At 52.5% G+C, this 13,471-nt stretch overlaps 2 protein-coding genes across 2 annotated transcripts in view; one reads left to right on the top strand and one right to left on the bottom strand.

The window, feature by feature from the left end:
- Positions 1-13,471, bottom strand: part of CNTFR (ciliary neurotrophic factor receptor) — a 56,694-nt gene that overhangs the window by 18,658 nt on the left and 24,565 nt on the right. The window contains exons 2-3 of the mRNA XM_068176622.1: positions 3,947-4,064; positions 2,962-3,128 (exon numbers count right to left, since the gene is read on the bottom strand). Of these exons, the coding sequence (XP_068032723.1) occupies positions 2,962-3,128; positions 3,947-4,064 (285 nt within the window). The remainder of the gene's footprint in view (positions 1-2,961; positions 3,129-3,946; positions 4,065-13,471) is intronic.
- The window catches only part of PIGO (phosphatidylinositol glycan anchor biosynthesis class O), a 265,926-nt gene that overhangs the window by 239,540 nt on the left and 12,915 nt on the right, over positions 1-13,471 (top strand). The gene's annotated exons all lie outside the window — the stretch shown is intronic.

Below are 13,471 nucleotides of genomic sequence, written 5' to 3'. Positions count from 1 at the left end.
GGATCTCCTACCAATAGGAGATGGGGGCCAGAGGGCCGGAAAAGCTTTTCCAGTCATCACTGAAAATGACAGTGCAGAGTGACCCTTTGCAGCTGGCTGCTAATGACTGGCACGACCGCCAGCAAGGCATGGGCTCAGGACAGCAAAAGAAAGTACCAGTCATTTTCCACTCAATTAGAGACCATCTTCTGAGCAGCTGGGGAAGGGATTTTCTTCTGGCGGCTTCAGAGATGGAGAAAGGAGTGAAGAAGCAAAACCAAAGGAGGTCACTCTTTCCCAGAGGGTTTTTGTGCTTGTCCAGGCTGGAGTCTGACCCAGAAGAGAGTCTTCTCCCAGCTCAGATGGTGCTGGGAGGGAGACCTGCCTGCCCTGCACTGCTCTCTCCTTGGCTTTGGGTTGCTCTGTCCCCAGCAGGGCATGAGATTGGAGCTATAGGGCTGCCCTTTAACCTTCATGCAGAAGGTATGATGTTTTTCTCTAGGCTAAGGGGAAAACACAAAGCAGGCTCTGACAACCAGAGCCCAGGGATTTCTGGAGAAACATCACACAAGTCCTGGCTGACACTGTCTCTTCATTTTAGCAGGATATGTGCAGATGTTGCAATGTTCCCACTCAGCATTTTCTCAGTGAGCGAAAGCAGCGGCTCTGCCCTGAACCATAGGTTTTCCATCCTCTATTTAGCAAAGGGAAACCCAGAAAAATCTCCCAGATGAGAGCTCATCGGGCCAGCTGAGATCCCCAGAGAACCTACTGGATGCTAGATCCACACCTCCAGCACTCCCCATGCTGGGACACAATGCTGAATTGCAGCTGCAGAGAGGAAAGCTGAAAAGACACTGAAGCTTAGGCGACGACCGCAGACAACCTGGGGCAAAACTGCCTAGCAAAACACAGCAATGCAGTGCACTTGTTTTAACACCAGGATGGCATGAGGAGAAGTTCCACTCGGGGTAGGAGGCTGTTGTTCAGCAGCAGCGGATGCTGTAATGATCTGCTAAGCCTGTGACTGCCTGCTTCAGCACTCTGTCACCACCCTGTCTATGTTGCTGATGGATGGCACCCGTACCAAATCTTGAGGAGGAGAATTTCATACAGAATATGGAGGTTTCAAGGCTACTGGATACTCAAGTGGTTATGGGAGTGGGCTGGTGCAGGACATGGCCTCTTCTATGGGCATCAGCCCATCACCCCTTCCCCAAGTGCCATCCTGGAACCAGGTGATGCCAGGTGATGTGACCTCTCAGTGCACTGCCGAGACGTGTCTGGGCACCCTGCACCCTTCCAGGCACTCGTGCAAAAGGCAGCAATAGTACACCCATGCTGAGGGCTGGCCTGGGGCAGTGCTGGCCTCTGCTCACCACTCCTCAGACCTGGGCCGAGTTCAAACTGCTGGGCTGGATCCAGCTTTGTGCTGGTGTTGGGATGCCCGAGGCTTGCAGCTGGGTGTGCTTTCCCAGGGGAGCTGTCCTTGTGTGCTGGATGGAGGAGCAGATGTTTGGGAAGCTAGGCAGGGCATGGGTGGGATACAGATGTTACAAGACGGTGCCCTGAACTCCTGCAGGAGGGAATGCAAGGAACTTGGAAAATGTTGCTTAATTGCTGTCCTGGGCCATGCAGGCTGGAGGTTACCTTCATTTTTAAGGAGTGTATCTTCCACAAACATAACAATTACCATTTAAAGGCACCCAAGTGACTGATATTCCACCACTTCCCTGCTAAGCTCCCTGCCTTGTTATTGGCATTCCCAATGCACTGATGAACACAAGCTTCAGGTATGGACCATGGCAAACACATAGAGGACAGTCCCTGCTCCAAAGTTATTTCCCTGCTCTGTTCAGAGCTGGTGCCTTGTTTGATATTTTCCAGGATTTGGGGTACAAAGGGAAAATCTGGTATAGCAGTGGAGCTCCTCTTCTTGCACTCCAGCACTTCCAGCTTCTCCACACTGTGAGGTGTAGCACACCAAAGACAAAAACCAACCACTGGCTGCACTTTAATTATAGACTAATTTGTTTTTCAGGTTCAGTAATTGCCACACACAACCAGAAAATTGTTTTCCAGCGTATTCCTGAACTCCACTCTCTCCTATTTTTCCTGTTCTTTGAGGATGTCACAGCACCAGCTGTAATCCAGCTTTGGATGGTGGCAAAAGCTCCCTGCTTTGCTGTGTTTGGCACTGGTTTGCTCAGTTCATGCCTGCCTTTTGCAGTCAGGGGAGTATCTCTGCCATGAGTCTGGACATGGTTGGGAAGCATCCCTGTGGCACAGCTTGAGACATAGACACCCCAGTCCACAGAGCCTGCTGCTCCCTGTCCCACACTGCACAGCATCTGCTGTCCTGATGGGGCACTGAACAGGGGCAGATGAAGGAATAGGGTTTTTAGGAGAATATTAGGTAAGGGCTTGGGGGGAGACTGTAGGAGAGCTTTATCCTGACTAAGGATGGAGACAAGAGAATGGAACATTTTAATTTCTGTTCCAATCCTAATTCCCATAACTCTGCTTCCAGCAAAAACACCAAACCTCTCCTTTAGAGACACTCTGAGGGGTAAGAATGGCAACACCATTTGGACCTCACAATTTTCACAGCTCTCTGCCCTAATACATGGCAACTTTTTCCTCAGCATCCCAAACACGGAAGAACTCAGCAACCATGGGCAATCTGGACCACTGGGGGTGGGACCACGCAAGACACCAGGCCATTAATGTGACCAGCATGGAGGCTGCCTGTGGGCATCCTGCCTGGCTCCTCAGGCAGATGTTCAGGTGCCAGCAGGGCCCTGAGAATGGGAGGGGCACAGGGAGGATGCCAGAGTGGCTCAGACCCCATCTCCATGCATAGGCAGAATCTCCAGTTGGAAAGCCAGTCCCTTCCCTGCCCCATCTTCCCAATGGATGCAATGCAGAGCAAGCCAACCCCAAAACCACCCTGGAGAGGCCAGTTGCTGCAGTGGAAGTTACCTATGGCGAACTCGTCAAAGGTGAGAGTCGTGAAGTTTTTGCCCAGAGCATTCGTGACTGTCAGAGTCACCTTGTACTTCACTGTCGAGAAGAGCTGGAGGTATCTGATGTGACACCTGTTTTTGGGAATGGCATCCTTCTCACAGACCATGTCTTTTGTGCCGTGTCTGGAAAGCAGAGGTGAGAAGAGCTGTTACCCATGGATGCAGCCAAACTGCTGGAGGAAGGAGACAGATTGTGCAGCTCTGCATCCCCACTAAGACAATGGTCCCCATGCACTCGCCCTTGCTGCAGACAAAAGGCTCCTTTCCTCTTGCCAGGGAATTGAGTGGGATCCTGTGTATGAGGTTTTCTCCCAAGCCTACACAGAGGCTTCAGTGAACATCCTCATGCTGGTCCCAAGAAAAGAATGGGACCCAGCTGGGGTTGGGTGTGGGTCTGGCCCTCCCATGGGAGGAACAAGGTCTCCTGACAGTGACACAGCCTCAGAAGATAATACATGGCATCAGCCTGTATAAGGGCTGTGCCACAACTCTGGCTCAGGGTAGGGAATGATGCCATGCCATGGCCAGTTCTAGGTGAGAGACACTGCTGCTGCCCAACAACAACCTGTTTACACCAGAAAAGAGCATGGATGTGCTAAATGTGCCAAAAGCTGGTGGGCACAACATCACTACAGACAGCTGGTGCAGAGAGGATAGTCTTGGGAAGCAGGGAAAGGGGATCTGAGGGATGAGGACTTTCCTGGTCCCTTCTAAGGAAATTGAAACTTTCTTGGCACAAAGTCCGGGTCCCAAACATCCAGTTTGTATGTCCCCAGAAAATCCGTCCCCATACCCATTTTTGGGACACTGATACCATATGCTCAGCACAGGTCAGAACCTGCCTGTGACTGCCCCAAGACTTCATGGCACTACCTGAGACCTGCTCCAGGCTGCGGGGACTGAAACTCACCCTGTTGCACCCTTTCTTCCCAGACACTTACATGACAGAGATGTTGAAGGAGTTGGGGATGTAGGTGGGAGTGGGCAGGTGCCAGCTGCAGTAGAAACCCTTCGGGTAGTTGTTGGACCGGCACATCAGCACTGGCTCCTTCGGGGGGGCTGCCAGGGAGAGAGAAAGGGAGAGAGAAAGGGAATTACCTGCTGAGGTGGGGTCACCACCAAGTTCTGAGCAAAGGGACAACCCTCCACTCCCAGCTGCTGCCAGACTGGGAGGGGAGAGTTCGCAAGGGGAGCCTGGCCTGTGTTTATCAGATGCTGGAAAGATCTCGGGGTCTTTGTCCCATGTCTTCTGCTGAGGTCCTCCATGACACCTAGCTTTGGGCTGGGCTGTGCAAAGCTCACCTTCTCCTTGGGCAGCTCACTGCTTCTAATGAGGAATGGAGTGATAGAGACGATTTGCAGGTACCAGGGGAAATTGTCTTCAAGGCTGTGACAGAGATGTTGCTGATGAGGAGGAGGTGCTGCTCTCTTGACCCCATTAATCTACACTGCTCAGAGCTTTCCCTGCCACATCCCTGGGGAGTGATAAACTTATTGAGGGATGATCCTCCAAATGATCAGAGGTCATCAAAGGGAGGAAGGACCACTGGCAAGATGAAGAGGAACAATGTGAAACCAGTGGAGAAAAACCAGCTCTGCAAGAGGACTAACAGTGTTAATGCTTTTGGCATGGGGAAGAGCATCCCTGTCTCTGCTGCACTGCCTCCAAAGAGACACAGAGGCAACAAGAGACAGGATGAGAGCACCCAGTGGGAGCAGCCTTCCTCTGGCCTTGTCAGCTGATCCTAGAGGCTAGAGGCACAAGAGGATTTTAAACCCAGTGAAGTGTTCACACTGTACTTGGTTTTCCTGGATGCATGTGCAGTGCACTCTGCTTTTTGCAGGAGTACAGCAAGGGCTTCAGGAAAACTCTGCAAAATGCTGAGGGACGGTGCATGCGAAGAATGAGATTTGATACCTTTGGGCTGATGAATTGTACCCTTTTTGTTAAAAAACTTACCTGATCTGACACCGAAGTCAACTCTTCTTGGTACCCAGGCACTTGCACTTACTGTTAAGAGCAGCAGCCTGGCACAGTGCCTTGTCATAAAATACACCCTCTGCGCTGGATGTGCACCAGGATTCCCCTTGGAAAGGCTGTCTGATCCTGTGGTCCCTCTTTTCCCTCCTTTGTGAGCCCTCATCCCCATCCATCCACTGTGAATATCCCAGGACATGCTCTTCTCTCCAAGCCGGCGGTTTGAAACAAACTGAGCAGACCTGGCAGCCCCACAGCCCGGCTGTCACTGGCATGACACACGCGGGGGCACAGCGTTCTCGGGAATGAGTTCCAGCTGCCACTGGAGTCTACAGGCTACTACGGTCTGCAGAGGGGAAACTGAGGCATAGGCTTTGTGCACCCCCGGCGCCCCTGGGACAGGGCTTAGAGGGCGCAAGCAGTTGATAAGGGAGCCAAGTGCAGCAGAGTCAGGGAGCAGGGAGCAAGGAGGAGAGGGAGAGGGAACGGAGGGGGCCGGTGGCAGGGAAGGCTGTGCTGCTCCACTCCGAGTGTTCCTCCTAATGGCCATTTCAGCCTTCAGCCGACAGACGAAGGCCAGAGCCTGGTTAATGAGCCTCCCGGTTAAATTATTCAAGCAGACCCTCCACATCAAAACAGAATGGCTAATCGCAAAGCCAGAGACAAGGGCCTGATCCCTCTACAGCCCCATCCTCTTCCTCCTCCCCGCAGGCTCCTTAACCCCTTCCCTGCCTCCCCTGAGCGTGGCGGGAGCAAGGGCAGCACTGCTGTTCGCAGGGTGCAATGGAGGGGTTGGGGGGGCGGGGGGGTCGGAAGATGTCCCGGAGCGGCTGAAGGGGTGCAGGGGGTTTGGGGACAGTCTCCCGGTGCCCGGTGACCGCGTGGTGGCACTGTGGGCTAACAGCACCTGCCCGACACCCGGCAAAACGGGATGGGGCTGGGAATGCTGCTTGGGGATGCTGGGGACGCTGGGGATGTCACCGTAGGCGACTCGCACACTTGCTGCTTGTGCTCAGCTGTTCGGCCCGTAACCGGGAGTCGCCGGGAAGTCGGGCTGAAGCACGCGGGGCTTTTTCGAGCATTCCTGCAGTCCTGCGGGGTCCAGCCCTACCAGCACGGCCCAAGATGCTGCACTGCTATGCGCCACAATTAGTCCATCTGAGGATAATTTGTCTGTTGTCTCCAGTATCACGCCGGATCTGGCTCTTCGTGATCTGTGCTAATCCCTCCGCTGAGGAGGCTGGGGCGGGCTCACTCCTCCAGGTTAATTTTGCTGGGAGGCGGAGGGAGGTCTGCGTATTCTGTATCCTGCTTCGATCCCCACTCTGCAGCAGCCTTTGAAGATGCCCCATTCCCACAGCATGCCGTGAAAATCCTGGCCTCTTCTTCGAGGCTAGTCCCCAACAGCAGCCCCAACCTTTTGTGTCAGCATGCTCCATCTCTTACCCTCTGATGTCTTTGAGCAAGCCAGGGGTGGAAGGACAGACTGGGGAAGGGAGACAGAATGATCCTCTCATATCTGCCCTCCTGATGCAGAGTTCAAGCACAGATGCAGCCGAAGGGAAGCTGCTGTATGAAGCCTGTCTCAGCCCAACCTTTGCCCTCTTTTCCTGGGCAGACACAAGCTGTCTCACACAGACACTCCTGCAACCTCCATCTCTGCAGAGAGCCATGAGTCCTAGAGCCACAGGTGTCCCCGCAGGGATTTGTCAGGCAGGTACCCCACTTTCCACCTTGACGGGCAAAAAGTTCATGGCAGAGTGTGAGGCCAGTGCAATGTGCCACAGGGGGCTGTGACCATGACACCACATGGGTGACCATGGCCACCACTGCCAGGCACCACAGAGTTTAGGGCTACAAGCCCCTTCTCAGCTGCCTTGCTGCATCAGGAGTGCCCACCCAGCCATGGTGTCTTCTCCAAACTGGTGGCAGGTTCTTCATCTCCCTATGGGAGCCTGCAACCTTGCAACTCTCCCCTCCTCTCCCAGGAAAGGCACTTGCTGGCACAGCTCATGCTGCCCATCAAAGGCTCTTAAAGACAGCAAATAAAATTGCAGGCTCCAATCGATCCAGCGTGCTGTAATGCTGTCTTTGGAGGTGGGCCAGCCCATCAGGCCAACAGAGAGAGCAAGAAAGGCAGTGGAGGAAAACAAAGCCATCAAGGGAGCAGCATTAAGGGCTTTTTCTGCCCTGAGGTTTTAGGCAGTGCTGCTGGGTGTGGGGTGTCCTGCTCCAACCTTCTCCATTCTCCCTCAGATGATGTCCAGATCTCAGCACCTGCCCCACACCACAAACAGCCCGAAGAACAGGTTGAGCTACTTGGGCACTCCTCCCTGGGCTTCTGCACACAGCCTCCCTAATTCTGGCAAATATTTATATCCGTGTTGCTTCATGAAGCTGCTGAACTCTGTAAAAGCAGAGCTCTTTTCCTTTTGCCACAAATAGTGCCTGCCCTCTCTAATCTGTCTATTAACCTCTTGCATGGCAGGGAGCCACTTCTCCCATGTGCTCTGCTGATGTCCTCTCTAAAAACCCAGCATGTTTAATGCCTGGCTGTAGCAGCTTCCCAGAGGCTTGGGTTGCAACCAGCGTCACTACAAAAGCTCTGGGTGAGGTGAAGAAAGGCTCAGAGCTGAGCTCAGGGCTGAGCACATGCCATCTGGGCACATGGCTCACAAACTGTGAGATGCTCCAGCAAAATCTGGGGTCTGCCACAGCAGTGAAAGCTGGTGCCAGGGTCATCATCTATGCAGATCCCTGAAAAGACCAGTGGCAGGGATGGAGCTGGCTTTCCCACCACAGAGTGCCCCATGCTTTGCATCCATTTAACTCTGTCTCTCCAGCTTTTTGAAAATAGCTGTCATTTGACCAGCTTCAGCACTTCTGCTCAGCTGGGGACAGCACCACAAGTGGTCCTGGGGGATGAAACAGCTCTGGATACACCAGCACAGAAACAGATTTTTGTTTCCCTCCTCATCTCTAATGCCCAGTTGTCCTTGTACCCTCGGTCCCACTGTGCAGGGGAAAAGTGTGACCAATCCATTTTAGAAACCACTAAAAATGATCTACAAGAGCTTTTCCTAGCTCTGCTAGGTCATGAGATAATGGACATTAAAATCATGACACTTTTATATATAGAAAAGTTATTTTAGGTCACTTTTAGAGGTTTCTGAAATGGATCAGTTATAATTTTCCTCTCCTGCTGAGGGCTGAATGTACTAAAGATGCCTTGCTCCACAGGTGGAGGAATACAAAAAATAGCACCAATAAAAGTTTTAAGAGGCCTCTCAAACACTTCTGTAGGAGGTATTTTTTCTGGTGCACTTGGGGCACATTCAGGCGCTGGGCTGATGGGGGATAATGAGCCCATAGTGTGCTTTTGGGGTCACCTGCATAACTCATCATCTCAGCCTTGGGCCAGCAAAAACTCCAGGGCCCATGACAGCAGCATGTGCTTGAGCTAGAGGTACAGCTGTGACACAGCCTGCCTGCACACGGGCAGGACCCCCATGCTGCCCCACACGGGGGGACAGCCCCACAACCAATGCTGTTCTGCTGCCAAAGTCCTGCTCTTTGCACCCCAAGTGCCCACGGCAGGACCAGATCATCATCCAATGATTTTTTCACACCACTGGTGGTGGATATGTACAAATACAAAAAGAAAGCCACCCAACTGACCAAAAGCAAAGCTGCAGAGGCTTGGACAGCACAATAGGAATCCACCTGGGCACAAGATACCAGCACTGATCACGTGGGCACAAGAGCAGCAGACCTTGCTAGTCCACACACGCATCTACACAGATGCTTTTGTTATGCACATGCTGGCTGCCAGCACGATGTATTATTTATCTAACACCGCTTTTCTAAAAGCCTGTTTGTGTACAGGAGGCTGGTAGGAAACAACAAAGAAAACAATGATGAATAAATAATATTTCTACTGCCAGGTGTATATCAGGGGAGCATCTGTCTGCCATGTGCCACCTGCGCTGGAGTGCAGCATGGCTACGGCTGGGGATGGTCCCTTCCATGGACCCAAATGTTTGGGTGCAACTGTATTTTTTTGCTGGAGAAAGGGAGGGAAGTGAAGCTTTGAATTTGCTCTGTTTCCCCTTGACCATCTGTTCTTGGGTAAGTGTGAGGAGGATGAGAAGGGGTGCGGAGGACAGCAGGTGATGTTCCCTATGCTCTAGGAACATCATGTTCATAACTACCACTTCTTCAAGAAGGATAAAGCAGGTGTTAGTTTTTGATTTGTTGCTTTTGAGGTTTTGTTTTGTTTTGTTTTTTGTAGTTGATGCAGCAAAATTCATTTGAGAGATAATTAGAGAACCCAGAGGTGCAGGGGCACAGGATGAGATGGGTTTGTTTCTCACTGACCTCCTGGATGACCTGGGTAAGTGATGGAGACAGGTTTTATGTCTCTCCCTTTCAGTCTAAGCTACCCCAAGCTTAGCAAGTGGACATTTTCAGTGAGGACATTCATTTCCCTTGAAATCAGACACTGAAGATATATCCCTCTGGAGTGTGAGGCAACCCAGCTGATCACCAGGGCTGCCCACATTCAGCCAGCATCTAACCTAGCCCTCAGACTCAACACTGCAGCACCTTCCTGGTAACTCCCAAAATGGGCCAGGGACACCTGCAGCTGTAGCCAAAGACCCCTGACCCTGCTGCCACCTAAGAGCCATCTCCCCAGCCTCAAAGAGCAAGAATTTATTCCCCAAGAAGGTGCTGGAGAAAAAGGTGGACTCAGCAACAGATAAATTTCTAAAAGGCCTTATTTTACACTGATTGGGGCTCATAAACCAAGCTATGGATTTTCTCATTTCCCTTGCAGAAAATTCAGTGAGCATGGCAAGAGGCAGTGCTGTAAATTTTTGGGCAAGGCATTATGAGAGAGAAGGGAAGGGAAGGGAAGGGAAGGGAAGGGAAGGGAAGGGAAGGGAAGGGAAGGGAAGGGAAGGGAAGGGAAGGGAAGGGAAGGGAAGGGAAGGGAAGGGAAGGGAAGGGAAGGGAAGGGAAGGGAAGGGAAGGGAAGGGAAGGGAAGGGAAGGGAAGGGAAGGGAAGGGAAGGGAAGGGAAGGGAAGGGAAGGGAAGGGAAGGGAAGGGAAGGGAAGGGAAGGGAAGGGAAGGGAAGGGAAGGGAAGGGAAGGGAAGGGAAGAGAAGAGAAGAGAAGAGAAGAGAAGAGAAGAGAAGAGAAGAGAAGAGAAGAGAAGAGAAGAGAGAAGAGAAGAGAAGAGAAGAGAAGAGAAGAGAAGAGAAGAGAAGAGAAGAGAAGAGAAGAGAAGAGAAGAGAAGAGAAGAGGAAGTGAAGAGAAGAGGAAGTGAAGAGAAGAGGAAGTGAAGAGAAGAGGAGCCCAGCATCCCACCTTTAGCCAAAGTGGCAGGGCAAGCTCCCAGTGTGGTCACAGGCTCACTGGAGTTTACTCCATCCTGCCGTGCATGAGGCCACGCTATTTCCAGCACAGCAGAGCTGCTCCTTAAACCTGGCCATTCTTCAGCCTCCAGAAAATTATCAAGCAAACCTCACAGTGTTGATCTGTGAGTGGAAGGAGCAAGAGCAGAGGGGCTCTGGCAACCCTGACATGAGGTGGGCTGGCTGTCTGGAATGGCAGCCTTTGCTGGAGGTGCTCCCCAAGGTGCAGGGTGCTACGGGAAGGTGATTTAGGCAGGAGAAGCCATCTGGTATCCCAAGCCCATGACAGACTCTCTTGTTCCCATTCCCTCTGGCAGCGCTGGTGCTTGGCAGCATTGCTGTCCCAGGGAAATGCCCATGCTGCTGAGCACACCAGAAGTCGAAACGCAGCTGTGCTCCTGGAGGTGACTTTATTCCCGTGGGGCAGCATCTAGGCCGGGTGCCTTAGGGAGTGCTGCACAGCAGGGATGCTGGACACCTCCACCCTTCACTCGGGACCACACCACAGCAGGAAGTCCCTTCTGACCCCCCAGTCCTCTACCAGAAACTGAAGAGCAGCTTTGCTCTGAAACAATATTAAATATTGAACAAACGAACGCAAACCTGTTATCTGGGATAATTTGAGTAAATAAAACATTTAACCAAACCAAATGCAGCTGTTTCCACTTGGAGCCGGCACAACAGCAGGGAAGCCAGCTCAGCTACTCTGCATCCTCGTTACGGCAGCTGATTATTGTTTTGTGTATAACAGTAGCACCGCCAGCCCTGGAGCGGGGCTGGGGCTGCGGTGCTCGGTGTGGTACCCCTGGGATGGGTACAGCGGCAAGGTGGGATGCGGCAGCACAGCAGCGCGCCGGACACGGGAAGTTCTCTGCTGCGCTGGGGTTTGCTCATCAGCCCAGGGAGTTCACGGCGAGGCCGGCTTTCCTCCCCCAACACCTCTGCGAGGGGATTTGCATGTAACATAAACCATTTCAGAGCCAGGTCACTGGTTCGCACATAGCCTCGGGCAGTAATGACCAAACCTCGTTACCGGCTGCTCTGGGATTGACTGTGCCGGGCCCCTGTCCAGCTCCTGGAGACCTGGAGAGCGGTCTAGGGTAAGGGAGTGTGCAGCAAACGAGGGAAAAGTGCCGGCAAACAGGGTCTTCGGAGGCTCCAGGGATGGAGAGCATATCCCTGCCTACAGCTCAGGGCTGGAGCATTCCAGGATGCCAGTCTGCCATGCCCAGACAGCAGGGAAGGGAGAGCAGGGGGCTGATGTGCTCTGTTTCTGCATATTCTCAGGGCTTTCCACAGCTGGGATTTGGAAAGGAGAGCTTCATGCCCCTGCAGCTCCCACCCACCCAGATACTGAGCCTCTCTCTTCTCAAATGGCTAGGAAAGATGAAGGGCATGAATTACACGGGATTTTCCAGTCCCTGCCAAAATAATTTCTCCTTCCAGGGGACTATTCTCCTTGACATGGGGCTGGGTGCACTGTGCCAAGGCAATGCAGGCACGAGATGTTTCCTTGTCGAGGAAACACAGAGGTCCCCAGACACTGCTCCACACCCCAAGGAGGTTGTGGTCAGTGCACGTGGGAGCACATCACAGCCCTGGTCTCCAGGGAGAAGTAGCTGCCTTCCTTGGTTCTACTCAGTAAAAAGTTTGACCAGAGCAACCTGCAGATCCCTGACAAACTCATTTGGGAGCTCAGATGGAAAAGCCATAGAGAGGAAACATCCTTGTGTTCTGAGAAGGAGGACTGTGCCTTTTTTGGTCATGCAGGGGGAATGCAAGGTGATCCCAAGGGTTCTTCAGGTACTGAGGACCCCAAGGGTCCCCTGCCTCCATGTCTGCACTGCATGCAGCAGAAAACTCAGCACTCCCTTCTCCCTCTCTTCCCAGCTTCAGGCAGAAATTCACTGCACAGCCTACACCATGCAATGCCCCTGCCCCTTCCATCACCTTATTTAACGGCTGCAAGAACACAATTCATCCTCTCTCCAGATGGAGAAGACAGGAAAAATACCAGGTGTGATCAGACACAACTGGGACCATCAACAGCTATGTATCCTTGGCAAAGCTGTCCCACCAGAACTCTTGGAAGTTGTATATTTATCCAGGAGGAGCCTCTGGAGGGAAGCTATAAGCACTTTGTCATGCACTGCCAGCTATCTCCCAGCGGGGGAGTGTGGACTCCCTTTAACAGGCAGCAGGTCTCCAAAAATGCCTCCTCTCTCTTCATCTCTCTCGGCATGCAATCTGGATATGTCCTCTTCTCTGCTCTCCTCTTCCCCAGTGAGGGAGGTACCTGTTGGCAGAGAGGCCTCTCACCCCATAGGAAATGGAGAGGAAGAAGTAAGAGGTTTCTGACTCTCTCTGCAGCAGAGGAGAGTATTTTTGGGCTTCTCCTGTCTGGGCAGGAGGAGCTGATGGGAATGGTTAGTAAGCAGACATACCCCCTACCCAATTTCTCCTCACAGCTGTACTGGCTTTTGCATGTGAAGTTCCTTTCTATCAGCATTTATCAAAAACCACCCTCTCCTTTCACCCACATGTTCTGCTAGGAAGATGTCACAATCTGTTCTTCCATCCCCTCACAAGACAGACCCCATGGTGCCCTTGAGCCTGTACTGACTGCTCTACTTTGGATTCAATCAGGACAGGGGGCTTAAAAGTGGGTATCTGTATCACATGGTGCACCAGCTGTGGGCACAGAGAGAGGAGCCATTTGCTCATCCTGTGTTTGGCCATCCTGATTGCATTTGGGTTTGCTCATGCAGACTCGGCATCCCCTGGTCACACCCTTGGGGCTGCCCTTCTGTTCCATGTGATCTCCTGGTGAGATGCTACTCTGGTCCTGGAGCTGATCTGCAGCCTGTGCCTGTGCCTCAGCTGCTGGGACCCTGCTGTGAGTGTGTGAGAGCCCTGTCCCCTGCAATGCTGGTGGCTCTGCCTGGCTTCATGTCATTGTTGCAGTCCTGTTGGGAAACCAACTGCAGGCTCCTTGCAAAAACAGCTGGGCTTGAGCCGAAGGAGATGCTGGAGGTGGGTGTAAACAACTGACCCAGGACCAGAAGGAGCT

Source organism: Anomalospiza imberbis, chromosome Z (assembly GCF_031753505.1).
Source record: "Anomalospiza imberbis isolate Cuckoo-Finch-1a 21T00152 chromosome Z, ASM3175350v1, whole genome shotgun sequence".
Classification (NCBI taxonomy): Eukaryota; Metazoa; Chordata; class Aves; order Passeriformes; family Viduidae; genus Anomalospiza; species Anomalospiza imberbis.
This window is presented reverse-complemented; position numbering and strand designations above follow the sequence as displayed.